This window comes from Lepisosteus oculatus, chromosome 12, assembly GCF_040954835.1.
Source record: "Lepisosteus oculatus isolate fLepOcu1 chromosome 12, fLepOcu1.hap2, whole genome shotgun sequence".
In the NCBI taxonomy this organism is placed as follows: domain Eukaryota; kingdom Metazoa; phylum Chordata; class Actinopteri; order Semionotiformes; family Lepisosteidae; genus Lepisosteus; species Lepisosteus oculatus.
This window is the reverse complement of record NC_090707.1, coordinates 3,382,396-3,410,020: the sequence shown is the minus strand read 5'-3', so window position 1 is coordinate 3,410,020 and position 27,625 is coordinate 3,382,396. Positions and strand designations below refer to the sequence as shown.

Sequence of the window (27,625 nt, the reverse complement as noted above, 5' to 3'; positions counted from 1 at the left end):
TTATTGTGGAAACGACATAAAAACATAACAAAAAGCAAAGACTAAGAGGAAGTAGGCTTTATTACGAGTGTAGTGGGAACCTGTTATATATAGGGGATATGCTTCAATCACAGTGATTGTCTCGTGTTTCCTTAGTTCTGTTGAGCCCCTGAGACCTTTATCAAACATCACCCTGAAAATGGTGGCAGAAAATGTTTTACTATAAAGACATAGTAAAAACGATTTAACTGTAAGTGCTGTTAGACAAAAGTTCTTCGGCAGTGCGGTCAAAGGGGAGCCGAGTTGTGAGGCTCATCAGCTTCAACACTTTTTAGGTTTAGCTGACATTTTGTCATTGGCTACCTTACGTCAAGATCACAGGGAAATTTGACATTTGACTTCGTGCATTGAAGTGAAAAATTGTCTGGCTTTATACCACACACATACATGTTCTCAGCCTACTGGACAATGCAACTCACTTCAGAGGACGCCTGCAGCCGTGTTTGGTAACAGTGCTGTATAATTTTACAACGCTTTCTATTTACTGCCATCTAGTGGCGATAATGGGTAAAACATCACTAGAACTAGAGAAAATATAGCCATAAGGAAGATAAACCAAAACAATGGTGAAGTTTAGCCTGGCAGGCAATGGGAGTAATGGAATTATTGTAAGGAATAATTACTCTATTGCAGGCTACTCAAACCGGGACCTTTCAGAGATTGGATTCTTGTAATTGTGTGGAAGCGTGTTTGTGGACTGTGGGTTGAACAAGAAAACACACATCCACGGAGAGATGCAAACTCCCAACAGCAGAAGCAATGCCAGCCTACAAATTGAACTCAGGACCACAGAGCTGTGAGGCAGCAGCGCCAACACCCACACATCGTGTGCCACCCCAAAATGAGACGTTTGCTCACATAAAAAAAAATAAACAGTGCAAAACGCAGAAATTATGCTTTGCGTCCTTCATACATCTAAAATTCAGGAAGTCTTATCCCTGCCAAAACACAGTGGGCATGTACCGAGCCCGTTAAAACCCGATGAAAAGGTTCGCAGTTTCTTGACGCTCCCTAAGAGTCGGGGCTGGCGGACGGCGCTGGAGTTCCCATGATGCAGCTGCAGGAAAACAAAGTGACGTCCATGATGGCGGCGGACAGTGACGTGAGTATCTCGCTAACTGCACTCAGACCCAGCAGAAGAGACAAAAATAACAGTTTTAAATTTAACAGAGCGCTGACAACCGGGCGCGTTTTGGATGTGTGATTTCTTAACGCAGTTTGCTTTCCCGTTGTTGTCGTTACAGCCCGAGTCTGAGGTTTTCGAGATCACGGACTTCACTACCGCCTCGGAGTGGGAGAGGTAGGGTGGTGGTGACGCCTGCAGCGCATCAGCCCGGACAGCTGCGGGCTCACAGGGCAGCCACGGCAACAGTGACCCTGCCTAGTTCACTGATGGCGAGGAGCATGCACTGCCAGTACATAGACGTGCTGTCATCGGTTTCGAATCGGTTTTCCGCCCCTCTCTCTCTGCCGGTGGAGGTGGGGAGAAGAATGCGCTTGAGACACAAGTTTGTAACTTTGTTTACACAGACCAGCACTGCCCAGTGCCAGAAGGGGATGAGGGCAGGAGCAGGGCTTGCTTAGCGACGTGTCCCCGAAAGCGGCGCCTCCGGCGGGTCTTGTTTCTGCAGAATGACGCTGACCTTGAATTGAGCTCTCATCGAGGAAGCTGCTTTATTTTTTTTTTTGTTTTGCTCTTCGCGGGCACGGTCGGTGCTTGAAAAATACTCTTTGAGTTTGATTTAAAAAAAAATTAAGAACATTACGTGCCAGACAGAGGCCAGGTACCAGATCGAAAGCGTTTTCCGCAGATTAATAGCGATTACCGAGGAGATTTTAGCCCTGTTAGTCTCCTTGTGACTGTAGCTTTTGCTTCTGGATTGAACATGTCTGCCATGTGTTCTTAGCCAGAGCTGACCTGGCTGTTTACAGGCTGCAGCACAATTCATTTACCTGTGGAAATAAGCAGTTGATTGTGTGTTGGTGAATGACCACATGCAGGTGGAGGAAACAGCCTTATCTTGGCAGGAGAGATAGAACATGTCCGACCACAAGTCAAGTGGAAACGCAGATTAAAAACCTCCCACGGTGCGAGCTGACCTTTACCAGCGCTCTGTGAATGTTTCATTATTTTATTGAGCTTATCGGTTGAGCTGGGCATTATCTGTGTGTGCTGCACAATTTTCCCTACATGAAAATTGCCTGAAGTGCTGTTTAATTTCATCCATCCATCCATTGTCGAAAAACTTTCTCCAGTTTAGGGTTGCAGGGACAGCCAGAGCCTATCCAGGCAAGCAACGGCTGGAGAGCCGGATACACCAGCCCACTGTGGGGCAGACATGGACACCCACACACTCACACCAGGGCCAGTTTTCCCAGATAGCGTGCGAGGCAGCAGTGCACCACTGCACCACCAAGCAGCCCTGTTTAATTTCCCTTTAGTCCTTAAATTCATCTTTTAAAGTTTCACATATAATTTGTGCACGAGGTGTTTCTCATTCACAGCTAGAACTTCAGGAGATGCCTTGACAATGCAGGAACAAATCCAAGCCCCAGAACCCCCTGATGAAATGTGTGGTTTTAAAGCTGATTTCACTTCCAAATGTTCGTGGAAATTGCGTCGATCTTTACTGAGCCTATAGCGGAATTTCTAGTAAATTAAAAGTTGTAATCTCAATGTCTGTGCTCAATCTCTAAAAATCGAGCTTGAGTGTATTTTATGTTTTATAGCACCTTAAGGATTACACTAGAAAATTTGCTGTGTTGTGGCTTCTCATGTTTTTACACTTGCTTAAGCTGATTTAGCTTTGCAGTTTACTTGTGGGATAATTAACTCTGACTTGTCTTTTGTCTCAATTTCATATGTAATCTCCTCTTTAACTGTCCGCTGTCATGCCATTTGCACAAGAACATGCAGAGGGTTTCTGACACATACCTAACTTTGATGGAGGAACCTCCTTTTCTTACTGCATGATGTGGGATTTCCTCATATTTGTCCAGAAATAAGTGCACTTAATGCATAGCACTGGAAATTGTTCATTGTGGGCTTGGAGTGTAAAACTCATCACTACTATAAAGTACTGAAGTAGAAGGCAGTATGTGTTTTGGAATTTGTGTTGTATACCTTTGTCTTTAGGTTCGTGTCTCGGGTGGAGGAGGTGCTGAATGACTGGAAGCTGATTGGCAGCAGTGTGGGGAAGCCTTTGGAGAAGGTAGCAGCTCAGATGTTTGTTGCACTGTCTAGCTATACAATGTCTGTTTGTAACATACTGCATTATTTTTTAAGATTACGTTTTACAATTGGAAGAGCACACAGTTGTCAAAATACCCTTTGCGCTGTTTTTTAGACGTCTAGCTTGTGAACATTAGACTTTTGATGCAATGTTTTAAAGGTTTAAGGTAAGCACAAGTGTGATTGTACTTTAGATTCAATGTAATGTTATTGATAGTGATGCTTGTAAAAAGTAGTTCTATTTTAAAAACAAAATTGTCAGTAACGATTTTGCCCATTTAAGAAGTTTTTAAAATGTGCGTTAGTTACAGAAATAAAGTTCCCATTCCAGTGCAGTTTGAGGTTTGTGAGCCACAGCCTTACTGTACAAGGCCTTCAGAAAGGGCTCTAGCTTGCCTGAGCGTGGTATGTCTGGAAGAGTTAGTGCTTTTCTCATCTTCCGCACTTCAGCTGCCATTTGAGCATGTTGAAGGTCGGGGGCTGTCAAATCTATCTAAAAGGCACTTTGACTATAGTCGGTCATTGATTACACACATTCCTCAGAGCTGAATCTTTCTTTTTTGTGTGGGTGCCTCAAAGAGGGGAAGTAAGACATTTTAGCATTTTACTAAATAGATATGTAGATATTTTAGCATTTTAAGAGAATAACAATTTTGCAAAGAGATGAATTAGGATATGATAATCGGGTGGAAAATTTATTCAGTCAAAGAACAGTCACCTTGGTTGTGAAATTGCTTTGAAAATTGCCTCAACTGAAACATTGATTTTTAACCATGTTCTGTCTTTTCTGTCCAGGGAATATATACAAGTGGCACCTGGGAAGAAAGACAGCAGGAAATTTGCTTTGCGGATTTCAGATTCGCAATAACCCATCACTATCTAAAACAGGAGTCGTCTGACAGAGAGGGCAAAGAGGAACCCGAAGAAGGTATGGACCTCCTGCATACAGAGAAAACAGCCTGGATGTTCAAAGAACTTACATCATTGATGATATATGCTTTATGATGCTGTGGTTACCATTAATCACGAATCTGTAAATTTCAGATTGTTTTAAAAAAACCTTTTGGTGTTTTGAATGCATGATTACAGCTGCTTCATGTTTGAGTAGCTGGAAGGCGGGGTGTCTTCAGTGACCACGTTCTTTGGTTTCTTGACAGATGCATTCCCAGTGGCTATGCAAGATTTGCTGTGCATGAACAATGATTTCCCACCCATCGCTCACTGTTTAGTCAGATGGTACGTGAACAAAAAACGATTTCATGTTTAATTTCCATTTAATGGGGGAAAAAAAAGTGTCCAGAGTGTTTTCTGTTTTGTGGTGGTCTGTGATACTGGTAGGACCCCTGTGGTGTAAGGGAAGAATGAACACCTGCCCTCATGTCAGCGGCTTTCATCATAAAACACTGCAAGTTGTGCCGTGCCTTACTGGAGCGTTCGCTCTAATTGGGAAAGCAAGATGCCTCTTACAGGCGTTCCTGCAGCCTCCCAGTCAGCTGGCAGTTCACAGAAGTTGTTATTATGAGGCAGGTGGGGGGAAATGTGACTGATTGAAACTCTCCTGCCCTTGGCAGTGCTCGGACAGGCAGTGGTGCACAGTATCTTACTAGGACTCTGAGTCGCCCGATTTCACTGCTCAGGCTTAAACCAGTGCCTGCAGGGCCGTAGGGCTCTGTTTACACTTTCAGTCTTGAGCCACTTAGGAGCCCCTATTTTGTGTTCTTTTGACTAGTGTTAAAACAAACAGTAAAGGAATTTTCTGAAGAAAAATTAACTACTGTTTTATAGTATTCTGATGCAGTGTTTTCCAGTGGGTGTCAGTGTGTTTGTCTTTTTTCCCTTCTGAAAATCCCATGTAATGAAGTAAATTGCCTTCCTTTCTTTTCCTGTGCAGGTATGGTTTGCGAGAATTTGTTGTAATTTCCCCGGGAGCCAACTCTGATGCAGTCATCAGTGAATCCAAGTGCAGCCTGCTGCTCAGTTCCATCGCTATTTCACTGGGAAACACTGGCTGGTAGGTGGCAGCAGTGTGCAACTGAAATAGACTTTTTTCACCACAGAATTAAGCCCTACTTGCTCCATTGCCAGATCCCTGCTCTTACCTTTTCATTCTAAAATTTACCAGTTTTACAGTTTACCATCCTGTAAGATTCATGTGCCGCTGGTGGAGCATGAAGAGTTGTTTCTAGTGCAAGGGTTCCCAGCTGTGGTCCAGGAAAAACGCCTAGTGTCTGCTGGTTTTCATTCCAGCTGAGCCCTAAATCTCCAAAAGTAATTGATTAATTGCTTGCTTTTTTAGACTTCTATTTAACATGTTTCTTTGCTCAGTGCCTCAGAGGGTACTGTTGCCAACTACATCAGCACACAGAACGTTGTGCAGCCTTTCCACAACCTGCTGGCCATAATTTATGTCTTAAACAGCTCTGGCTAGTTTAGGAGTTGATGAACAGACATGGGAGGAATGACACTATCATACACACCCACAGCAAGCATTTTTTCCTTCTGCAGAGGTCCTTGGTCACTTTTCAGGAAGCACACCTGAATGAGGACAGGTACAGGGATGACACCAATTTCAGATCCTGTTTAACGTCTGAAGGACTGAAGGCAAATTTACAAATACATTCCAACTGTTAAAATTGAATCAGTTAGCCTGTGGTTAAGAACTTGGACCAGAAACCTTTATTCTAGAGGATCCAAAGGCGCCGTTGTTTGGATGAGGCATAAAACCGAGGTCCTGACTCTCTGTGGTCATTAAAAATCCCAGGGCGTTTCTCGAAAAGAGTAGGGGTGTTACCCTGGCATCCAGGCCAAATTTCCCCCCTGGTCTTTACTAATCATGGCCTCCTAATAAACACCATCTCTGAATTGGCTTCCTCACTCTGATCTGCTCCCCACTGATAGCTGATGTGCGGTGAGCGTACTGGTGCATCATCCAGGTGGATAATGGCGGTGGTGGAGGAGATCCCCATTAGCTGTAAAGTACTTTGAGTGAAGAGTCCAGAAAAGTGAAATAAAAAAGTGTAAAGAATTGCTATAATTATTATTACCTCAATCTGCTTGAAATGCTCATACAATTGAAACTTATTGTGCTGCCTGATTTTGACATTATTTCCACTAGATGGTGTTGTTCAGCTGTATTTTGGGCGAAGGGTGACAGATATTTATAGCAGCTCAAGTAGGTAATGCATTTGAATGCACCTGTTCCAGAAGAGAGCCGCAGCTGAATATCCTTCACAAGGTGAACATAACGTTCCTTGCCGTTGTCCTGTCCTTTGTGTCTCAATCAGCCAGGTGCCAGTGTTTGTACAGATCCAGCAGAAATGGAGGCGGATGTATGTGGGCGAATGTCAAGGTCCTGGTGTGCGCACAGACTTTGAGATGGTCCACCTCCGCAAAGTGCCCAGTCAGTACAACCACCTGTCTGGGTTGCTGGATGTTTTCAAATCAAAGATTGTAAGTGTTTCTTCTGGCAGGGTTCTTGCCACACGATTGTGGCGTGTGTAGTGGGTGGTTTGCATATTACAGCTGGATGTGGCTGTCAGCAGCCCAAATAAACTTATTTTCTGTGCGGAAGATCGTTCTCCTATTCTTGATGTGGACTTCAGCAGAGATCACTAACCTGCACTTCATTCGCTTTTTCTCGTTTGTTTGAAAGGGATGCCCATTAACACCCATGCCGCCCATCAGCATAGCAATCAGGTTTACGTATATCCTGCAGGACTGGCAGCAGTATTCTTGGCCCCAGCAGCCTCCAGGTTGGTACAGTGTTTATTGGCTTGTAAGGGGGGCTTTTCTTTCCCCACTGTGGCAGCTTGAAGATGCATTGTCTAGACCCCAGAATCTGCTCTTTCCTGATAGTAGTCCATCTTCCTGTTGTCACTTCTGGCCCTTTTCTTCTTTCGCACGTAATGCACACTGTTTGCAGGTGACCCGTGGGAATGCTGTGCTTTGTGCGAAAGACCGGGTGAGTCAGTGTTCTTCCAGAAAACAAAAAAATGTCTATTTCAACACCGGTTTAATGATGAGAAATGAAAGGTGGTTTATAATGTGAGCACCTAATGGCAAGGAATGGCACTGAAATGCCAGGCCTCATCTCCTGTTTCCTATTTCGGTATTAATATGGAAAAGAAAGCAGAGTTCGCAAAGCCTGGAAACCTTCATATTGGAAAAGCCTGGTAGGTCCCAGCCTTTGAAAGGCTGATTTCGGGGGGGGAGAAACAAATTTGTTTTTAGAAGCATTGTCAGTTAGTTACCTTGGACAGTGAGGTTCCCGTAATTTTATTGGTCTTGAACGTGCTGTTTTTTTCTGGTCTGTAGGTAATTTAGGCGCCAGGTAATTGTGTCATGTGTCCTTTTTCGTAGACTTTGACGCCCCGCTAGGTGGAGAGGTGGGAGGTGTGGAATTTGGGAAGTTGCCATTCGGGGCTTGCGAGGATCCGATCAGGTAGATGAGCCATTCCTGATGTGGTTCACATGGCTTGAACCGACAGCCATTAAAGCTGTGAGGTTCCACTTCATGTCCCGTATAAGGAAATGAGTACATAGCTTCACTCCGTGTTGAGAGAGGCTGCCCATTCACTTTAAGCTTTGTTCTTTAAGCCACTACAAGCAGAAAAGGCATTTTTATTCTGTGTAATTGAATATTTGGACATTTTACAAATGAGTGAAATTATGAAGAATCAAAAGAGATTTTGAATGGATGGTGATTATACATATTTTGTTAGTGAGCTTCACCTTGCTACTGCGTGGCCTCACCTGTCTGAAGGCATCGTGGTTGACAATGATGTGTATTCGTGAGTATTTTTCACTTCCTTCTTGCTTAAAATTTTAATTCCTACCAGTCGTGCAAGTTTTCACCCTTTGAATAGTCAAAGTGCAAAGAAAGTGTAAGAGACCATGATTGCTCTAGCCCAGATGTGGATGCTTAACGTTCACTAAACAAAGGGTGGGAAAATAATGATGTTCAGTCTCCCATTCAGTATGATGTCACTCTCTGAAAAACTTGGAATTTAATTAGTATTGTAATCACGTACTGTATGTGGATCATTTATAATATCTTCTTTGCCAGTTCATAAGGAGTCTATTTAATTCTCAGATTTTGAATTGACTTTAGTGTTAATACTTGCTTTTTTCCCCGATAACGTGGTTTTGTCTAGTGATTTAGATCCACTTCAGGCTCCTCAGTGGTCTGTAAGAGTGAGAAAAGCTGACAACCCTCAGTGCCTTTTGGGTAAGACCTTTTGTGAGATAAATACTGATAACTGTACTTAGATTTAATATTTAATAGGTTGTTAAATTATTTGTAAATGTGTTTTAAAGGATTAACTTTGTTGTATTAATATTTTTTTTGTTTTTAATATGAACTTCCAATCCTGAAGCTTGATTTTTAGTTTGGTGGATGTAAAACAGTATCAGATAAGTAAGTGCTGCCTCTTGGGGTCTTTTCACCTCAGCTGATCTGACTTGTACGGCAGCACTTGGCAGAACAGTCTGAGAAAAGTGTGGGTGGTGCTTAAGGCAAAAGGTTTCTGAGAATGTATCTTTTAGTACTGCTTATTTTATTTTAAAAAGGTTATTCTTTTTGTTGAAAAGTACATCACCGCTTGAACATGGCGGTACATTTGTGCTGTTTCAAGTTTCAAGTCATGTTAAATATGAAGCAGCAAAGGGTGTTTTTTAATTCATTCTAATGATTTTGCACATGCTGAGAGTACGTATTGATTGATCTCGTCGCCCTTGTGGGTGTTTTTGTCCTTCAGGAGACTTCCTTACCGAGTTCTTCAAGTTGTGCGGCCGAAAAGAGTCTACTGACGAAATCCTTGGGAGATCTCCCATCGAGGACGAGGGCAAAGGTACTCCGAGAATAACCATTCTGTTTCGCAATCATGGGACCATACTTTTTGGAATATTTACATTACCTTTATTAAAGCTGTAGCAGGACTAAAAACTGTTGATTATATATTAATGACAGGAATTGATTAATCCAGGAGGTTAATCTGCAGTAAATTTAAACCCAGGTTTTTCTTATCAGAAATACCAACTTGAGACTCACTTTAGGCACCTTAAATGTTTATTTTTTCATTTTGCGACAGATGGACTTCTGTTAGCTTCTTTTTAAAAAAAAAACAAACCAACGGTAGAGCTATAAGTGTGGTGGGAGGTGCTGTTGAATCCAGCGAGCCGAACGCTTCTCTTCTCCTTGATGTTGACCTGTCGGGTTTCACGTAATGTTTCGCTCCGCTGAGAGCACATGTACAAGCTCCTTGTCGATTCTGTATAGACGTATAGATATATGTGGAACAACTTGTGGGAACATTGGGGGTTATTGATGAGAACTACCATCTGATGTACAAGGGCAGTAAAGGCTGTTACTGCCTCGTGCTTTTTTTCAGGACATAAACAGTGTGTTCTGGCATGGTGTGGAAATTGCATTAACAGGACAGAAGTCCACGCAGTGAGAATTCCTCCTTTCCCCTATTTCCATACACTGTAGGTGACTCATAAAAAACGATTAAAGTTAATTGCTTTTACAAGCGTTGAAAATAGCCATGCACTCAACCGCAGGCAGTAACTATACTGACTTATCATTGGCAAATGTTTGTTTTATTCCATTATCATATGGTTGATGAGTTGGTGCCTGACCTGATAATTTTGTTATTTTAATTTATATACATTAGGATGCCATTCTGACTGTAATGTCGGTTTGGAGTCGATTTGACTGAAATAATTAAGACTTTTGTCAGGAGAAAGGGGGATGATCAGATTTTACACTTCAGTGTAAACTAGAGAACGTTTGCTTCTCGGTTGATGATCACGACGCGGGACCGAGGCACAATAGGAGAATGATCTTTTTCAGAAGATGGATAGAAAAACACATGTCCTTGCACAACTGCAAAATCCACAGGCTTGCAGGTTTGCCCCCAGATTGGATTATGATTTGGGTTGAGCCAGTTGTTAGTGTTTATGTCCGACTTTAAGTTGCTTTCAGCGCTGGCGTTTGCCATCGAGTCCCTCCGTCTATTTTTGTTTTACATTTGCCCCTTCAACATATTATTCCGTTTTGACACTTTTGTTGACGTTATTGTACACAAAGGGAGTCAGGAGTACAACACTGTTGAATCTGACATCCTGATACCTCCAACAGATCCCTCGATCAAGAGGCTAGAATAGATCCTTGGAGCAGTTAGCTACTGGCAGCCAAATGCACTCGATGTCTAACTGGCCTCTTCTGATTTGCAGTCTCTATGTGTTCTTATGCACTAACTGAAATATTGAATATATTTTAATTTCAGGAACGTTGTGCTTTCTTATATATCCCTGCAGCAATCAAAGGATAATTGAGCCTTGAATGAATTCTCTTTTCTTGGAACAATTTTCAAATCGGGTGAAGATCGTCAGCTGTGATGGATCTTGGCACTTTCAGGGAAAATGGGTGTTCTGATTTTTTAAAAGAGAATACTGTATCTGTTTTTCCACAAGCTCCTCTCTTAGAATAGTGAATGAGGGAGTGAATCGTTTTCACTTTTTGTCAGAGTGGTTTGAGCTCATTGAGCTCCTCAGGTTGCAGCCACTGCGTGCTTTACTGTCCGCTCTGCAGTGAGGCTCTCCTGACGTCGTCAGGCTGCTGTAACACTTGACTATAATTTTCCACCCCACATACATGCCACGGGCAGCACGCTGGTAGAGTAGTTAGCATTGCTGCCTCGCAGCACTGGGGCCCTGGGTTCAGTTCTGAACATGGGCTGCTCTCTGTGTGGAGTTTGTATGTTCTCCCTGTTTTTTGAGGAGGTTTCTTATGGGCGCTGCTGGTGGTTTAATTGGCATCTGGGGCAATTTGCCCTGGTGTGAGAGTGTGTCTGTGTGCCCTGCGGTGAACTGGTGTCCTGTCCAGTGTGTACCCTGCTCCAGCTCCCCCAGAACCCTGAACTGGGAGAAGCAGTTAGAAAATGGATGGGTACGTGCCACTTTGCCAAGACCATCGTTATTTATGCTGACAGTGTTTTCAAGTAAGGTGATGTGGACCTGCTACCTGCTTTTATGAAGTGCTGCCTTTGTGTTGACTGACTGCTCTGATGTCCCCGAGTTATAAAAGATATTGGTGAGCCTTTCTCTCGGCTGAAACTATGTAAAAGTAAAGACCTGCAAGTGAACCCTGAAGTGGTTGATCTGAAATCGTTTCTAACATATGGTTCATTTTGGATAAGCTCGCACACCTGCAGCTGAGCAGCTGGTTTTGGTGATGCGCAGACTCCCACCTGCTGTTTCTCTCAGAGAAGGCTTACTGTACCAGGCAAAGCCAGCGCTGACTTGTCGTTGCAGAGAACAGCGACATCACTCATGCGTTGTCGAAGCTGACGGAGCCCAGCACTGTCCCCATTCATAAGCTCTCGGTGTCCAACATGGTGCACAGTGCAAGGAAAAGGATCCGCAGGCATCGCCGGGTGGAGGAGTCACCTCTGAGCACTGACGTCCTCAATTCGATCTTATTGGTTAGTGTGCTTTTATCTGAAGCAGAACTATCAAGCCTTTCTGCTTTGTAAGTATTATATAAACAGAAGTCGTTTTGTTGAATATAATGTTAAAGAGAGCGATACCACAGAAGCACAGTGAGAATGTATCCTTCTTCACTTTTAATGCAGTACCTCTTCCCTGACGCTGCTGAGAAATCATCTGACGCAAACGATGCAAAGCCTGTCACACCTAATCCAAACAGCAAGCCTGAGAAGGATGCGGAGGATTATGTAGGTTCACAACACTTTGGTTACTGTTTTTGATGTGGAATAGAGAGAAGTATGTATCTTAATATCCAATCAATAGAAGATTTAATGTGTTAAAGAAAGAATCAGTTCAGTCAGTTGTGAAGTGTTTTTCATTTTAACATGGCTTACATCTGAAAGTAAAAATCAGATGCTCAGGTGGAATATAAAAAGAACACAAAATTGGACATTTCATGGCCTGTACTGCATGATTCATGATTCCTTTTTGTTTTACTAGAACCTGTACAACCAGTTTAAATCTTCCCCTGCTGACACCCTGACGTACAGACTGGCGCTGTGTCTTGGCATGGTGAACTTCTACCATGGAGGAGTGAAGGCTGTGGCTCACCTGTGGCAGGAGTTTGTGCTGGAAATGCGTTACAGATGGGAAAATAACTACCTCATACCTGGGTAAGCACCCTCTGGGCACTAAAGGTGAAGCCCGATTTATTACAGCCCTTCCTGGGCGACAGCATTGCCGCCCTGTAGCTTGAGCTCGTCCGATCTAATAATAATAATAATGTTTCTTTATTAGCCCTATACAATTTCTTGCATTAGGAATGCGTCTTTTCGCATACCCCAGCTTTTCTCCATGGAGACACAGACACACAGACAGGGAGAGAAGCTTGGGGTCAGAGCGCAGGGTCAGCCATTGTACGGCGTCCCTGGAGCAGTTGGGGTGAAGGGCCTTGCTCAGGGGCCCAATGGAGTAGGATTCCTCTGCCGGCCGCGGGTTTTGAACCGGCAACCTTCCAGTCACAGGCGCAGATCCTGAGCCACAGAGCCACCGCTCCGCCCTCGCGGGTTCGGTACTGCGATGGGAGACAGGTAGACCTATAGGGGGCGCTCTTTCCTCTGGACCAGCAGTTCCTGTGGCATGTTGCGTACTCTGCTGTAGGAGGTGTAATGCTTCTGAGGATTTGAAGATTGCATGACACTTTTCAAAAAGAGCTGTTAGCCCCGCTACTCAGGTTCGACTCCTCTCCAGGTTTATACTATCTGAGCTCCCTTAATTGACCTGGTGAAGTAATTTCTCACCTCCTCCTTCACCTGCTGTGCAGTGGGGCTACTGTGTGTCACCCTGGTGGGCCTGCACTTCAGCGGTGGCTGAATAGATTCCACTCGGATGTATGAAGTGTTTTGGGATGGAAAGTGCTATATTAAAGCAAGGTTATGTTATTAGAAACCTTTACATTGTCTTCTCTAGAAAGACAGACATTATTTATATTGACAAATGAGATTTATCTTTCCAAAGTTAGACTTTCCTCATAACATCCATCATGATCTCTCACAACTAGATTAGTTCTCGGCACCTCTACATGTGAGGTGAGGTTGTGATTCAAACCGTCATTGAGGAAAGAAAATGTCTGGAGAGCAAGAAATCTGTTTTTCCATGATGGTTTCAGGTTTTATTTACATAAGGAGCTGGACGCTCTTATCCAGTGTGACTTAAACTATATACATATATACAGTTTCCGTTATGTGTAGGTACAAGGAAAATATTCATGCAAGTACAATAAATTAGTATCAAAACATCTTCAGGACCCACTCCCAAGATGTTTGCCTCACGCAAACAACGGACAAAATGTTGCTGAAAATCAGACAATTCTGGTTCCATCAAGTCCTGTATCTCTCTTCTGGCAATTAAGAATGATGAATGAGCTTGATAAAACTCGCTGCAGCTGTTGCACTGCTTGTGATTTATTGTGTAATCTTTTCCCCTGTTACTGTAATCCAGCTGCTGGGCCTGTCACACAGGAATCATTAATCCAGATCCGTCTCCTTTCACATTAACTGGTAACCGCTTCTCAACGCAGAAATATCCTTTTTTCTTAGATTAGGCAGTGGACCTCCTGACCTGAGATGCTGCCTACTGCACCAGAAGCTTCAGGTGACTATTCTATACATTAGTCCAGATGCTCATGTTTATCGTGTAGTCCTGTTTATTGGAAAAGGTTTCCACAAGTTTCCACAGATGCATTACTGCTTCCTCTTTAGACGGTAATTACAGTGTGGAGGGCCGGCGAATCCTTCGATTCGGGTTTTAATTTCTGTGCAGGCGGTTGTGTTGCTCGTGGTAGGGCGCGGTCAGGGTTGATGTCGCGCTGTTCGTGTGGAACGCGAGCAGTGTGCGCGGCTCGCTGCTGGGGGCTGCGTGTCAGCGCCCGCTGTGCCCGTTCGCCAGATGCTGAACTGCTGCATCGAGCGGAAGAAGGCCCGGGACGAGGGGCGGAGAGCCGGCCCGCCGGACGGCGCCAGGGAGAGGAAGGTGTCGGGCTGCGAGAACGGCAGGCCGGGCCAGGAGGGCTCGGCGCCGGAGCCGGCCCAGGGGAAGTCCTGGGACTCGTGGAGCGACAGCGAGGAGGAGTTCTTCGAGTGCGTGAGCGACGCGGACGAGCTGCGGGACGGCTCCCAGGGCGGCGAGGAGGCCCCCCGGGCCCGGCCCGAGGGCCGGCTGCACCCTCACGGCAAGCTGACCCTGCTGCACACGCAGGAGCCGCTGTATATCCCAGTCACGCAGGTGAGAGGAGCGGGGGCGCGCGGGGGTCTGGGCGAGTGGAGCACCGGCGACGGCTGAGACATGCCGATCAATATGATGTGTCGGTGGACACACGGCGGGCGAGAGACTGCAGGGATGGGCTGTAAAGGAGCGAGGTGAGGTTACGTTCCCGCTGAAAAGCAGGAATTTCTGCTCCCTGCTGTTCTGAGTATTGCAAAGCCTCTTCACCTCCAGTGAGAACTTGCGTACCAGCTGTTCTACTGAATAAAGATCTGTGTTAAATTTAAGATCTATATAAATATGATGCTCTAAAAATTGTTTTAAAAATCTGCGGTGGCTTGATTTTGGCTTGGTGGCGTATGTTAGTAGAATTACCTTTATTATAATTAATTGGTTTTATATCGAACGTATGCAAGTGAGTTGTTATAAATTCAAAGTATTCAGTGTTCATCAATTATGAACTGGATAGCCCTAGATTTAGTCTCTCACATTAATTAGTCTACTGGTAGCATGATACTCACTGTAAAGACCTGTCCTATTTATATTCTCAAGGGCATTGTTAATGCTTCTTCTGGGTTACATTTTTTTAATTAAAATTATAACTTACTTAGGTTTGCAAATTTCATTTTATACAGTATATTCCAAATCAAAAGTGGTATTCTTCGTTGTCATGTTAGATTTGAATTTACAACAGACTTACTGTAAGTGATTTATGTCAAAATCTTTGCACCACTAAACCTTGAGGATGTGAAGGTGCAAAACTGGATCCACAGCTGTTCAGGAAATGCTTTGCCGTGAAATGTGAATCACAGTCTAGAACTTTCTCAGCTCAGAATTGAATTTTTCTGCTTTATCGGCTCATGTAGCTGAGCGCTTTGTGAAACCCTAAGGGTCCTGCAGGGGATTCCAGTTATTTCTTATTGAGTATCTTAGCTGAGGTAGCAGTGCTTGTGCCTCACATCACTGGGGTCCCGGGTTCGAATCTGACTTGGCGCTGCTTCACTTGCATGATCTCCACGTGTTTGGGAAACCCTCTGGGGTTTTTCTCCCACCTTCCAGTGACTTGCCAGCTCGGTTATTCAGCGTCTCCAGGTCATGGGGGTGTGTGTGTCCTGTAGAGGCCTGGCACCTTGTCCAGGATGGCGTTTTGTAGTTTCAGGTTGCTACAACCTTTTTCGGGAAAGTTCGGCTTTCTGTTAATGGATGGCTGGGTCTTTGAACCCTTTTTCGCACGATTTCCGTGTCCCGTGAGGCTGTAGAGAGACAGCCGTGCTTTGCAGACCAGCAGGCTGCGTGTTTGAACAAAAGCAGCAGTGTGTTCATTAGGGCCCGGAGCGTGGCTGAAGTGTTGTGGCAGTTCTTGTGCAGAGCAATAAAGCTCAGGAGCTGTCAGCTTTGCGAGTAGAGCCAGTCTCATATATGGCGGGCAGGTGGTGTTTCTTCTGGATTTCATTAAAAATGATGAACTTGGAGATCGAAGGGCCCAGTTTTAAGTGTCAGCCCTTTTCATTCTGTTTGACATCTTCTTCCTGGGAAAAAAAAATAGAAGTCGTCAAATCCCACTGCAGCAGCTTAATTACAAGGTCTGACCTTTTCCTCTCCGCAGGAGCCGGCGCCGATGACAGAGGATTTGCTAGAAGAGCAGTCAGAGGTGTTGGCCAAATTAGGGACATCAGCCGAGGGAGCACATCTGCGGGCTCGAATGCAGAGCGCCTGCCTGCTCTCCGACATGGAGTCCTTCAAGGTACGAGGACGCTAGTCATCGCGCTCACGAACACCAGCCCATCGCCGCTCTGCCTTTCGATGCTTCTGAAGCTCTGTCCGTCACTGCTTGTTCCCCCTGGCTCGTGCTCAACAACATGTACACATGGAAATGACAAAGAACATCTGGAGACAGGTGTGCAAAATACAGGTTTGCACGCTTATTACGGAGTGCAGGCTTTCTTCCATGAGAGAGTGTGAAAGCTGGGTGTTTGAACGAGGCCCAATGTGTTCTAAATTCAGAGCTCATTAAGGTTGAGTTGGTAGTAAAGGTTTTCAAGAGCGCACTGTTTAATGTGGTTTTCTTTTTATAGATATGATTGAAGTGCTAACAGAGTTTTTGACTGCACGCTTATATTTAACATTGAGTGTTGTCAGTCTGCAGTGTAAGATGTTATTAATGGGGTTTGTTTTAGCAAAGAACATAATCAGTATGAAAATTAATTTCATTGGAGGCTTTCTTTACTGAACATCTCAGCTGCTCAGTCTCAAATGTCTGCTATTTATCCCCGTCTCTCTGTCAGCTGGCAAAAACGAGTCAAGGAAGCTGTTCTAACTTGAAATCTCTTCAATAATGAGAAACCTACAGGTAGTGGACAAAAAAATGAACACCAATGTAAAGCCTCTTAACAGAGTGTTGGACCATAATGTTGATCCAGTGTTAGGGCTGCAGAGCTCTTCAGGTTGGTGCTACATGAGCTCTAGTTCACTTGTCAATAATGTGATGAAGGATGATTCATGTAATAAAAATCCCACTTCTCCACTGCTTGGCGGCCCCTTGTCTGTGCTCTTTGCACCACTGGACTCGCGGCACTGCCTGGCATGAATGAGGTTTGAGCACCGGAACGCGACTAAGGTGCCCCTCTCTGTGGACGTCTCAGTAGACTGGTTCTGATTAATTTAACTGTTTGCACCCCGGGTTGAAACTTGCAATCATTTGATGTGCGCCTGCTTGCCAGTTTTGCTGTGCAGTTCAAATTAATGCACAGTTTTCACTGTCCTGGAGTACGTATATCTACAGACTGTTCTTTGCTGGTGTGTTTTCCTCTGAGGTCCATGCTGACATCACCTTAGACACAGCTGCTTGAGAAACATCAGCATGCTGAGATGTTTTGGTCACTGAAGCTCCTGCAAAAAGCATCCCAGCAATCAGGCTCACTGAGGTCTTCTCTTGTAGCAATGTTTGCCCATATTACAAGCTTACCAGGCCTGTCCAGCACTTTTATACATGACACTAAGCATGTATTAATTAATACAAGAGACAAACTGCAAAAGCCCTTGCTTTTGATATACTTGTCTTCTCTCCCTTACCCAGTTGTGTCCAGTTTTTGTCCACTACCTGAATCTTTCATTTTTGAAATGAAAAACAGTACATCAGTCTGCTTATAATTTGTGCTGGGATGATGGAAGTAATTGTTCCACGTGGAGAGACAAAGAAAAAACATATTTCATAGAAGAAAGAATCCTTCAGAGCAGATTGTGAATCTTTTGAATTATCATAAGCATCTTGACTTTTTTCTTCATCCTTCCATGGTAATTCATTGTATAATGATCATTACCCACATAACAAGGTGTGCTGTAAAACGTACTGTAGTGCACTTCAGATGTGAGACAGGATGTAAATGAGCCCGCCGTTAGTTCTGCACTGAACAAGCTTTTATATTTCACTTTGATGATCCCAGCTGAGCTATATGAATAGTAATGGTGCTTGTCGTTTGCGCGAGGGTCTATTAAGTATTTTTCTGTTGAGCCGTATAGTTCTACTGTTATGAAACGCCTCACTTTTTTTGAAAGACTAGTCTGTAGAGATACACAATTACACTTTGTGGCATTTCAATAACTGCCAGTCTTACTGGATATTCTGCATTCAGGTATACAGTAAATAACCCCCTAGCTTAATACCATCTCTAAATTTAGCTAAGGCACATAATTGTGCTTACCGAAGCCTAATCTGGCATTTGGTTTTTAATTATCAGCTCCCATGGGGCTGATAGAGGAGTCTTAATATGATAAATTGTGAGACTTAAGAACATGACAGATCCCCTTCCCCCAGTACTACTTCCATAAACTCGGGTGTAGAAAGCAGACTCGCTTCGCTGCAGTTGACAGCAGGAGGTCAGTCGCTTGTTCCTCTCCAGCGTGCAAAACATTTGAAGGAGCAGAAATTGGCTCTGGATATATACAGCCCAGCAGCTCCAACATCGTGCCGCTAGGAAAATAACCTGCAGCGCCAAATAAGATGTCCAATATTTTTATTTTTTTAAATTAAAATATCACTTTTTTTTATTCAGCTATTTTTCTGTCTCTGGGTAGAGGAGATTTTTTTTTTATTAAAGGTCGGATTGAAGAAGCAATAGTGAGCTTTTGCTCCTTTTGTTTGTTGCCGGTGAAAATTCCAAAAAACTACTTTTCCCTGTTTCATTACCCTTGTCTTTTTTAACGATTTGGAAATTTCAGCATGGACTGATATATACCCCAACATTATTTGCAGTTTCCTGGATGATTGTATTGCTTGTTTTACAAGTAGAACATATAAAATATATATTGAAAATTCTAGTGAATGTCACTGTAATTCGGAATTTGCAAGTCAAGTCCAAAGTGGAATTAGAAATGGCAGTAAGCTGCTCTTTTTTGTCCCCCGTTAGGCAGCGAACCCGGGCTGCTCCCTGGAAGATTTTGTCAGGTGGTATTCCCCTCGGGACTATGTTGAGGAGGAGGTGGTTGACGAGAGGGGAGAGACGGTTCTCCAGGGACAGCTGAGCGCCAGGATGAGGATCCCAGGGAACATGTGGGTGGAGGCCTGGGAGACAGCCAAGCCAACTCCGGTGCGCCGCCAGAGGAGGCTGTTTGATGACACCAAGGAAGCCGAGAAGGTAGTCTGGCAGGACTGAGCGCAGAGCTCGTGAGAAAGGAAATGCCAGCGCCAGTGCCGGTTTTTCCACTCCGCGCGGCAGAACTTCGTTAACACCCCAAGAAGGAGCGCTTCCTTCCTGAAGCCAAGTCTACGCAGATGGCTGTGCACACGAGCTCCGTCTCCAGAGCTTTTTCTGCTCCGCTGCCTTCTGCCCAGTAACACGAGCCCCTCGTTTCTTTTCTTGTTGCCAACAATTTGGGGCGGATGCTGCCGAAACAGTATAACCAAACGGCGTGTTCAGTAACTACACAACAGAGGAAAGCGGAAACTACGTTCTAGCTCGGTTATATTACAGGATTTATTAAATACACCACTTGTTCTGTGCACTGATGGCAGATGAAACGGTGTTCCAGTGCATATCTGTTGCGAGATGTTCTTGTATGAATCTCTGACCGGGATTGTAGAGCTCGCGGTGCTTCTGAACTCTTCTCTGGAAGCAAACGGGTTCCAAGACATGGTCTGCCACTTGCTCGCTTGACCCCTGACCTCATTACCCGGTCGCACACAGGGTTTCGAATGACCGCACGGGGAAGCTTGTGGCATCTGAGCTTGCCGGCACCACTGCCAGCACCCAGTGGTTTTTTTTTTCAGGCCATGTGGACACCCTGTTGGGTTGGTACAATGAAAGAGTGAAATCTCTCATCGCAGGTGTGGACTGCAGCGTCGCCCACAGTGGGTGTGTAACAGGTCTTATGGTTGATGTGCTACTAATCCGATCCTTCATTTCTCAAGATTCAGCCGGGCCCGCTAGGTCTTTCCAGGCATTCCCTTAACCAGTCACGAGCAGGAGTGAAAGTAGGCCATCACACTGGGCTGCCTGCTTCCCCATAGGTGCGGCGAGGAGTGTCCTTGTCCTTGCCCCGAATCCTTTCAGTGAAGCATGCAGGGCAGTGCGCGAAAAAAGACTTCCTGGTGGAAAAGCCTGACGATTTTGAAAGTCATTATGCACTGTGACACTCCTCCTTCGTCCTTTAGGAAAAAAACGTGTGATGTTAGGTGTCAGCTATAAATTCGGTTGCTAATTTAGGGATAATTATTAGAAAATGTTAGCTCGCCTGTAAGGGGACAGAAAGAACTTTCTTGAATCACAGCTACAAACAGAAGGAGGCTATTTATGACAGAGGACAGGTCATTTTTAAAGGCCTGCAAATGCTATTGTTGAGATTCTGTCATGCCTTACAATGGCAAAAAAGCAGCTGGTTGTGAGGAACATGTGCATGAAAATGTGAGCTTGTTCTCTGCTGCAGTACAGAGGTAATTGAGCCCTTTCACATGTCTGCTGTCTTTGCTAATAGTGTCCATACAGGAGGAAATAAACTGAGCTTGTCTTTGTCATAAATGAGTACTACTGTAATTGCTTGCTATAACATGTTGGGAAAACTCAGTGGCACAATACATATTAATGCAGCAAAAATAATTTAAGTTTTGAATAATGTAAATCATGCTCGTCAGACTTTAGTAAGAAACCTAGTTAGGAATGAGACCAATAATTGCTGAAAACTGGCAACCCTGTAAAGTTTCAGGCTCAAAGACCCATTTAAACTGACTTGGTATGACAAGTTCTTTAATTAGGGACTTCACAATATTTATCCTACTTATTTTATACTGTTTGGTATTCAAGCATGTTTCTACTCCAGTGCAGGTTCTGTTTATGTTTTTGTAAAAGTAAACTTCAGTCTATTTTATCTGCTAGAAACCCTGTCTCAGAACTGTAATGCAACCTCCCAGCCGCTACCATACGCGGAGCAAGTCACAAAATCAGTTTGTTTCGTGTTTGAAGCCCGAGGGAAGACCCTTCCTAGTTACTTCCGGCCCGTGAATGCAGTGGTGCATCTAGAAGAGAGTTGGCTGGCTGGATGGTGCCGCCGGTCTGTGAGGGGGTGGTGCCCTGCTCAGTGCGATGCCGTGGCTTGTCTTGAGATGTCGGCGCTGCGCATCTTTTCCCACAGCTTTATCACACTGGAAAAAAAGACAGCTGCCAAGCAGACGGGAGCTCAGTAGGTTCAGATTTTGTAGCAGGCTGGTAAAAACCTTTGAGAACATCAGCATTTGCCAAACTGATAAAGGGAGAAGCCAGAGCCACCAGTGATTTATTTCCTTGTCCTCTCTACGTGTGTTTCGCTGTGTTTTTAAAAAGAAGAATCAAGTCAGCGTTAGTTCAGTCTCTCTTATAGATATGAAGCAAACCGTTTCTAATGCACAATTCAATAATGCAATTACCCAACCACACATATTTAACATGATGAAAGTATCAGACCAGCTGCTCTTTATCATTCCTCAGGTTCTGCATTACCTAGCCCAGCAGAAGCCGGCTGACCTTACTAGACACCTGCTGCCCTGCATTATCCATGCTGCAATTCTGAAAGAGAAAGAGGAAGGTCAGTCCCTTTTGTTTCCCCCTACTTGAAGATAAGAGCTGATTTGAGTTACTTCTGATGGACTAAACCGTACAAAATACCTTGAATGTATTTGACAGAGGCAGTAGAAGATATCCCATCTGTTAGAAAGACCATCCAGCAGATCATATCTCTTGGCAGTAAGCTCTTGCATCACCCGAACCCAGACTACAAGAAATTGGAGGTAGGTGAAAGTGCCCGGAGGGCTTGTTCTGTGGTGAGGTGGACCTGGGCAGAAAGCAGGGAGCTGACACCTCCTTATCTTTGTGTTTCTGGCAGGACCTCATTAACCAGATCATGCTTGGGGAGGCCGTCATTGCCAGGGCTCGGTCCCTGAAAGCGAAGTTTGGGATTGGCAAGTGTGAAAAGGTGGATGACCAGGAGGAACTGGAAAGGTGAGAAGATCGTGGTCATGCGGGGGTGGTGATCCTCGCCCGTCGGCCTTTTAATTTCATTCTGCGTTTTGAAGTGCGGGCATTCCAGAAAGAGTAATAAAACGCAGCTTCGTGCTTTCAGTGGAGTCCCAGATCGTTACTGTTCTTTATTTATCAATTCATCTTTTAACACGTCTTTTATTGTTAACCCCTGTCCCACGGGTGGGGAAAAACAGAAGCTGTTACATTCCGCGTATACTTCTTCCAGAGATACGCGATGCATATTGCAGTGTTTTAATTAAAAAAACTGAAGGGGAGGGGGGACATACCCGGCTAGACAAGAAACGTGCTGCCGGGATACGTTACACTTCATGTGAGTTTCCCAACCAGGTGCGAGAAAAAGAAAGAGCATTTCCTCAGAATGGTCTTTCCTGTTGGACGCCTCGCTGTCGCGCATTAACTGAGCTGCGTCAGCGAGTGGCATGGCATCTCCCATAGTTATTGTTCACGACCGAAATTAAATTTTGAGAACTGCATTCCCAGAACAACTGTAAACTTTTCGGCGGGTCCGTGTGTGCCTTTCCATCACGCTGGCACTGAAATATGAGTATTGTACCGGCGCTTTCACGGAAGCTCAGATTGCCTGCCAACTCTTTCCCCCTGAAAGTAAGTGATGTGTGCAGCAGTCTGAATTAATTGGTGTGCTGGTATAATTGCCGGATCCCTTACTCTGAACCAGTTGCATCATCCTGTATTTACGCAGACCTTTTACCTTTATTGATAATGAGACTGGTGTTCTTACCAGATAAGAACATGTTTGCCAAACAATGCTGCAGATTTTCTTTGATGCTGTTTCTTCGTTTGGTCCGCACGGGGAAGGAGTTGTGCGCCGCCGCGATCAGCCCTCGCGTTATTAAAAGATTTCCCCCCTTTCTGTAAAACCAAGTGTAGACGCCACTGCTGAAAGGCTGCAGAGGCAGGAGTCACAGGTGTGGAGAGAGAGTCTGCTGACTTGGGTGCTGGTAGAATCTGACAGGAACACAGGGGGCATGTCAGGAAGTTTTCCTGTAAGATGTTCATTATTTAAAGGTTCTCGTAGTTCAGACAAGAATAAGACACAATTGTCTTATTATAAGAGCCCTTCAGCTGTGAAAGTGGGAAGATTTAACCCTTTTACTTCATGCATCAGCTGTTTCTGTTACAGCAGAATCTTGTCGATTTGGATGCGGCACCCTTCCTTTTTCAGTTTTTATTCATGCTGAAACATCATTATCATACTTCCAACAGCAGCAACTGATTCCAGGAGAAATATAAAAAGCATAATTAAAACACACACTTCTGAATCTGTTAGGATTGCATTAAAGTACATTGTCTGCTAAATGACATGATCAGGATAATTAGATACAGCAAAAGAATTAGAGCTATATACGGGTTTGTGTTGCTGCTGAAGGCTCCTCTGAACTGTTTTTTACCTGAATACCTTTGATATATAACACATAGCAGGTGTCTTTAGTAGAAAAGTTGTACGCAGTTTATTATTAAACTGTGTGTGACAAATTACTCATCAATAATCCATTAGTAATGAAATGTGGCTTGGTTAATTGTTAATCATGTATGATCATGCTATTCCTTCCTGAGCAATTGAGATCTCATTTATATGGTGTTTGCCTGCTGATTAAAAACATGACACCAGCTAATCTGTTATTAATGTCCAATACTTTGCTTGTGTATAGCTGATTGAGCGCATAAAAGAGAAATACATTTTCTCTTTTTTGTACTAAATCATTAATGCACATTAAATAATATATATTTAATATCCAGCTTTCATGTATAAGATGTGTAACATTCAGCCTTAACTCAAGTTTAATACAGTAGATTTAATGATAGTGGATTTAACCCTATTTAAAACATTTGCTTCTAAGCACTTTTAAGGTACAAAGTCTTTCCTAGTTTCAGCTTCATAAAATCAAGCCTCAATATTGCTTTAGGGCAATAAGTGGAAGCTTATCCCAGTGGAAGCCGGGAAGGGGAGTTTATTCTAAATGTCACTCCAGCTAATAATGCTGTCACTCCTGTGTTTGTGTGCGGCCGTGGGGACCAGCCAGCCTCCCGCAGCCACAGGGCTTGATGTCCCAGAGCCGAAGGGCTTGTCAGTCATGCGAGGGGTGTGATCAAGCAGTGACCCCTCCTGTCTCTCGCCAGGTTTGTGGGCCGTCTGCTGGAGGAGCCGGAGGTGCCTGTGATTGGAGCAGGGAGAGGGCCGGCCGGCAGCATCATTCACAAACTGTTTGTGAGCGCTCAGAGGGTAAGGACAGCCTTCTCCTAGACTCGGGCATGTCTTCTTCCTGTTGAGGCGACAGGTTCCGGCTCTCAAGGTGGTCAGTGGCGAGGGGCTTCAGTGTTTCAGTGCGGAGAGCTGCTCGGCCGATTGTGTCATCGACGTTCTCGCCAGTCTTTAAAGGTGATCACGGGGCAGGACCGCTGTAGACATCCGGGGAACTGCATCATTAATCACTTTCACGAACCGTAGTTTTGAGACTTGATTTGTAATGTCAGAACTCTTAGAAACGTTCTAAACTCAGAAATAAAAATACATCATTTCAATCCAGCTTCGTTTTTGGCAGCGGCTTTGGAGTAAGTAGAGATTCAGAACAGCTGTCACATGCAAATGTCAGTAGTGGTGAAATAAATAAAAAAATTGTTCTCAATAACGAGATGATTTGAAAAATTCAAACTGGTTGAACTCTGTACCGCTGTGCTCACCTTTAACTGAAGAGTGTGTAGTTGGCTAGAAAAAGGTCAAACAGATCCTATAAAACTGTTCTTTAAAAAAGGCTTTAACAAAGTTCTCTGAAAAACTTTAGTGGAAAAAGGTTAAAGGTTGGTATCTTTTACTTGTTTGTGTGTATTTTCCCCACAAATGAACACATGAAGGCATGTATTGTGTAATGGTAAATCATTTTCTTAGTATTTCTAACCCTTTCTGGTCACCTCTGACTTTTCTGTTGGTTCTCTTCCATCCTCTGTTTCTCTTAATGCTGCTTCTCTCTCACCCCTTTCAAGCTGGCTGAATCTACTGATGAGGTAACAACCAGCCCTTCTCCACCCCACCTCCCATCCCAGTGTGCCTCATGTGCGCAGTGGAGGAGCATGGCCTGGCTGAACAAGGCCACTTTTTAAAAACTGCAGCTCAGACCTGACAGGCTGTTGGAGTGAGGCTGGCACTGGGGACTTTGTGTTTTGCTTTGACCCAGATTGCTTTCCTCGTCTCCTAGTAGTGGGTTTCTTTTCAGTATCAGTCACTTCTTCTTACCCACACTTTTCAGTATCGGTCACTTCTTCGCCTTTGGGCTTGGTAAATTTATTTTTAGCGTAGAGTTTTGGGGGAAACGTTATGGGTGTCAGCTTGATAAGGATCCCTAGAAGCCAGTGGCCTTTATTTGCCTGTGGTAGTCTGCATACGGGTGCCTCTGTGTTTATGCCATCTAACCATCTTCCATATGAGTAACCCTCAGCCCACCGAGGAGGGGATGAAGCCTTCTGTGGCCCTCTGAGATGAGACGTTATTAGTCTTCTCTGTTGAGCGTCTCTTCATGATGACAAAAACGGGGTGCATTTCAGTGACAGCACTGCTGAAACCGAGAGGTGGTTGCTATGCCGTTTGTAATTCAGTAGCCTTAGACACAGCGCCGTGCCTGCGTGCTCCAGTCCTGCCATCTCCATGCTTCCATTCGCCTTTATTAAAAGAGGGAGTTTTTTTTCCCCCCCCGTTCGTTGCTGTTGGCTTCCCCGCGCGGGGTCTGCTTCAGAGTGCCGAGCGGGGCGCTGACCGCGTGCCTCTGTCTCCAAGGCTTCCCTGCTGGCGCCGGCGGAGGAGGACCTGGAGCGGCCGGGCGACAGGAAGCCCTGTCCGGACTTCCCCCCGCCGGCGGGCCGCGAGCTGGTCCTGCGGGCGCTGGCCCCCCGCCCGGCGCCCTACTCCCGGGCCCTGCCGCAGCGCCTGTTCTGCGTGCTGACCAGGGAGGACTTCCGGCTGGCCGGGGCCTTCTCCTCGGACACCTCCTTCTTCTGATGCCCTCGCTTCGGGCTCCAGAGCCGCTGGAGCGGTGATCAGCCTGCCCCGTGCGCAGTGCGTCTGACATTGTCGCATCCAAAACGTATCTCTCCTACCATCTCAACAGCTTATGTGCCACCTGCAACTCCTGCGCGAAGTTTGTGGCATTCCAGTATTTTTTCTGGGGGGGGGGGTTCAGGTATTTATAAAATGCCATATGTGGTTCTATTTTTCCTCATGTGCATAAAGATATCGATTTAACTTTTACCGTTGTTCACCGCTGCATGTGTGCTGAGACTACGGCAAGTGTTTTTAATACAAAACCCCTCTGGTGGAAAGTGCAATTATAAAGATTACAATGTAAAAAGTAGCACTCATTCCCTAATTCCAGTTATTTAGAAAATGGCATGATTAATGTTGTTAGCATAGTTTATGCGATAAGTGATGTAAACCATTACCAATAGAATTATTCTGTAATTTAACTGTGTAAAGGGGAAATTCATCCGAAACAAACATGAATGTCAGCACTCTGCTCTGAAAGTATTAGTACATTGTATAATAAGTGTAGGCTCCAAAATATCTGAAGACTTCAGTCAACATGTCTGCAGTCTAACCTGTCACAAGATCAAACACTGGTGTGGCTGGAGCTGAGCTTCCTGATGGGGGGATATTGCTGCGCACTGTGTTGCATGAGAGTGTTTTTGCCCTGTGTTGCTCACAGCCCAGAGCTCTGATCGTCTCCCTGCTGATGTTGCTGTGGTCCCACATACACTAAAGTGGGCCTGATGCGTTCTGTAGAAGTACCTCTTCTTGTTCTGGCAGAAGGCCTCCTGCCAGGAGGATGCACGGAGTCAACTGATTTTTAGCATTGACAGCATGGCACTAGAGACACATGGAATGTACAATTATTATACAGTCACCTAATATGCAGTCTGGAAAAGCTGTTTTGTTTTAAACCGAATTTTCCTTTTTAATAACCTTGTAGATAATCATTACAGACATTTTTATTAGTCTTGTGCTGACAAGATGATTAATAAAGGTTGAATTAGCCAAAGTTTGTACATGTCAAAAAGGCAATGTATTGATCATTAGTTGGATAATTCATTGTTGAGTACCGTTAAATGGGTATTAAACATTTAAATAAGGGAATCAAAGCATTCCTTCTATGTATTGACTGCAAGCATTGTTTGATAACATCAGGTCTCCCTTGTAACATGTTTCTTTCAGTTTAATGTCATTTTGTCCATTAAATCAAAAACTATAACAAATAGTCTAATACTGTATGTATTTAAAAACAGAACACTGAGCATCAAAAGGAAGCCCTTAGAACTTCAGCAAACTCACAGAGGAGCATATTGTTTCTGCAGCAGATGCACTCACTGAAGACATGCAGAGCTCCTGCTGTGCAAGGGTGGGATTCTGGCCCCAGCACATGCTTGTTCACTGGTGTCTGAGCAGTCCCAGCTCATCCCTCAATCCAGCCTCCAGCAGAGGGAGGACATGAAGATGCTCTTGACAAGTGGGACATATTGGTTCCCGTCTCGGTTTTTCACCAGGCTTGCCGTTGAACAGGTTATATCACCTGTGCCCAATCAACTCTCT

At 44.6% G+C, this 27,625-nt stretch overlaps 1 protein-coding gene across 3 annotated transcripts; it reads left to right on the top strand.

The window, feature by feature from the left end:
• The first annotated feature begins 1,075 nt into the window (after nt 1–1,075).
• rab3gap1 (RAB3 GTPase activating protein subunit 1) lies at nt 1,076–27,293 on the top strand. Of its 3 annotated transcripts, XM_015358365.2 has the most exons (25): nt 1,076–1,141; nt 1,284–1,339; nt 3,176–3,251; nt 4,067–4,199; nt 4,429–4,507; nt 5,163–5,282; nt 6,556–6,721; nt 6,924–7,023; nt 7,631–7,712; nt 7,993–8,061; nt 8,425–8,498; nt 9,028–9,120; nt 11,588–11,757; nt 11,908–12,009; nt 12,263–12,435; nt 13,861–13,915; nt 14,210–14,545; nt 16,131–16,268; nt 18,931–19,158; nt 21,481–21,577; nt 21,676–21,779; nt 21,875–21,990; nt 24,172–24,274; nt 25,033–25,053; nt 25,820–27,293. In XM_015358365.2, the coding sequence occupies exons 1-25, from the start codon at nt 1,088–1,090 to the stop codon at nt 26,039–26,041; spliced, it is 2,967 nt and encodes a 988-aa protein (XP_015213851.2). In that variant the 5' UTR covers nt 1,076–1,087; the 3' UTR covers nt 26,042–27,293. The 3 variants fall into 3 exon arrangements, with proteins under 3 accessions (XP_015213851.2, XP_006636296.3, XP_015213853.2); XM_006636233.3 differs by lacking the exon at nt 25,033–25,053; XM_015358367.2 differs by lacking the exons at nt 1,076–1,141; nt 1,284–1,339 and adding an exon at nt 1,834–2,643.
• The last annotated feature ends 332 nt before the right edge of the window (nt 27,294–27,625 follow it).

Bases quoted from the DNA above. Each gene is read 5' to 3' on its own strand.
- rab3gap1 (XM_015358365.2), top strand. From the start codon at position 1,088: ATGATGCAGCTGCAGGAAAACAAAGTGACGTCCATGATGGCGGCGGAC. The intron at 4,200-4,428 runs GTATGGACCTCC...GTTTCTTGACAG, and splicing joins CAAAGAGGAACCCGAAGAAG to ATGCATTCCCAGTGGCTATG. The intron at 8,062-8,424 runs GTGAGTATTTTT...GGTTTTGTCTAG, and splicing joins GTTGACAATGATGTGTATTC to TGATTTAGATCCACTTCAGG.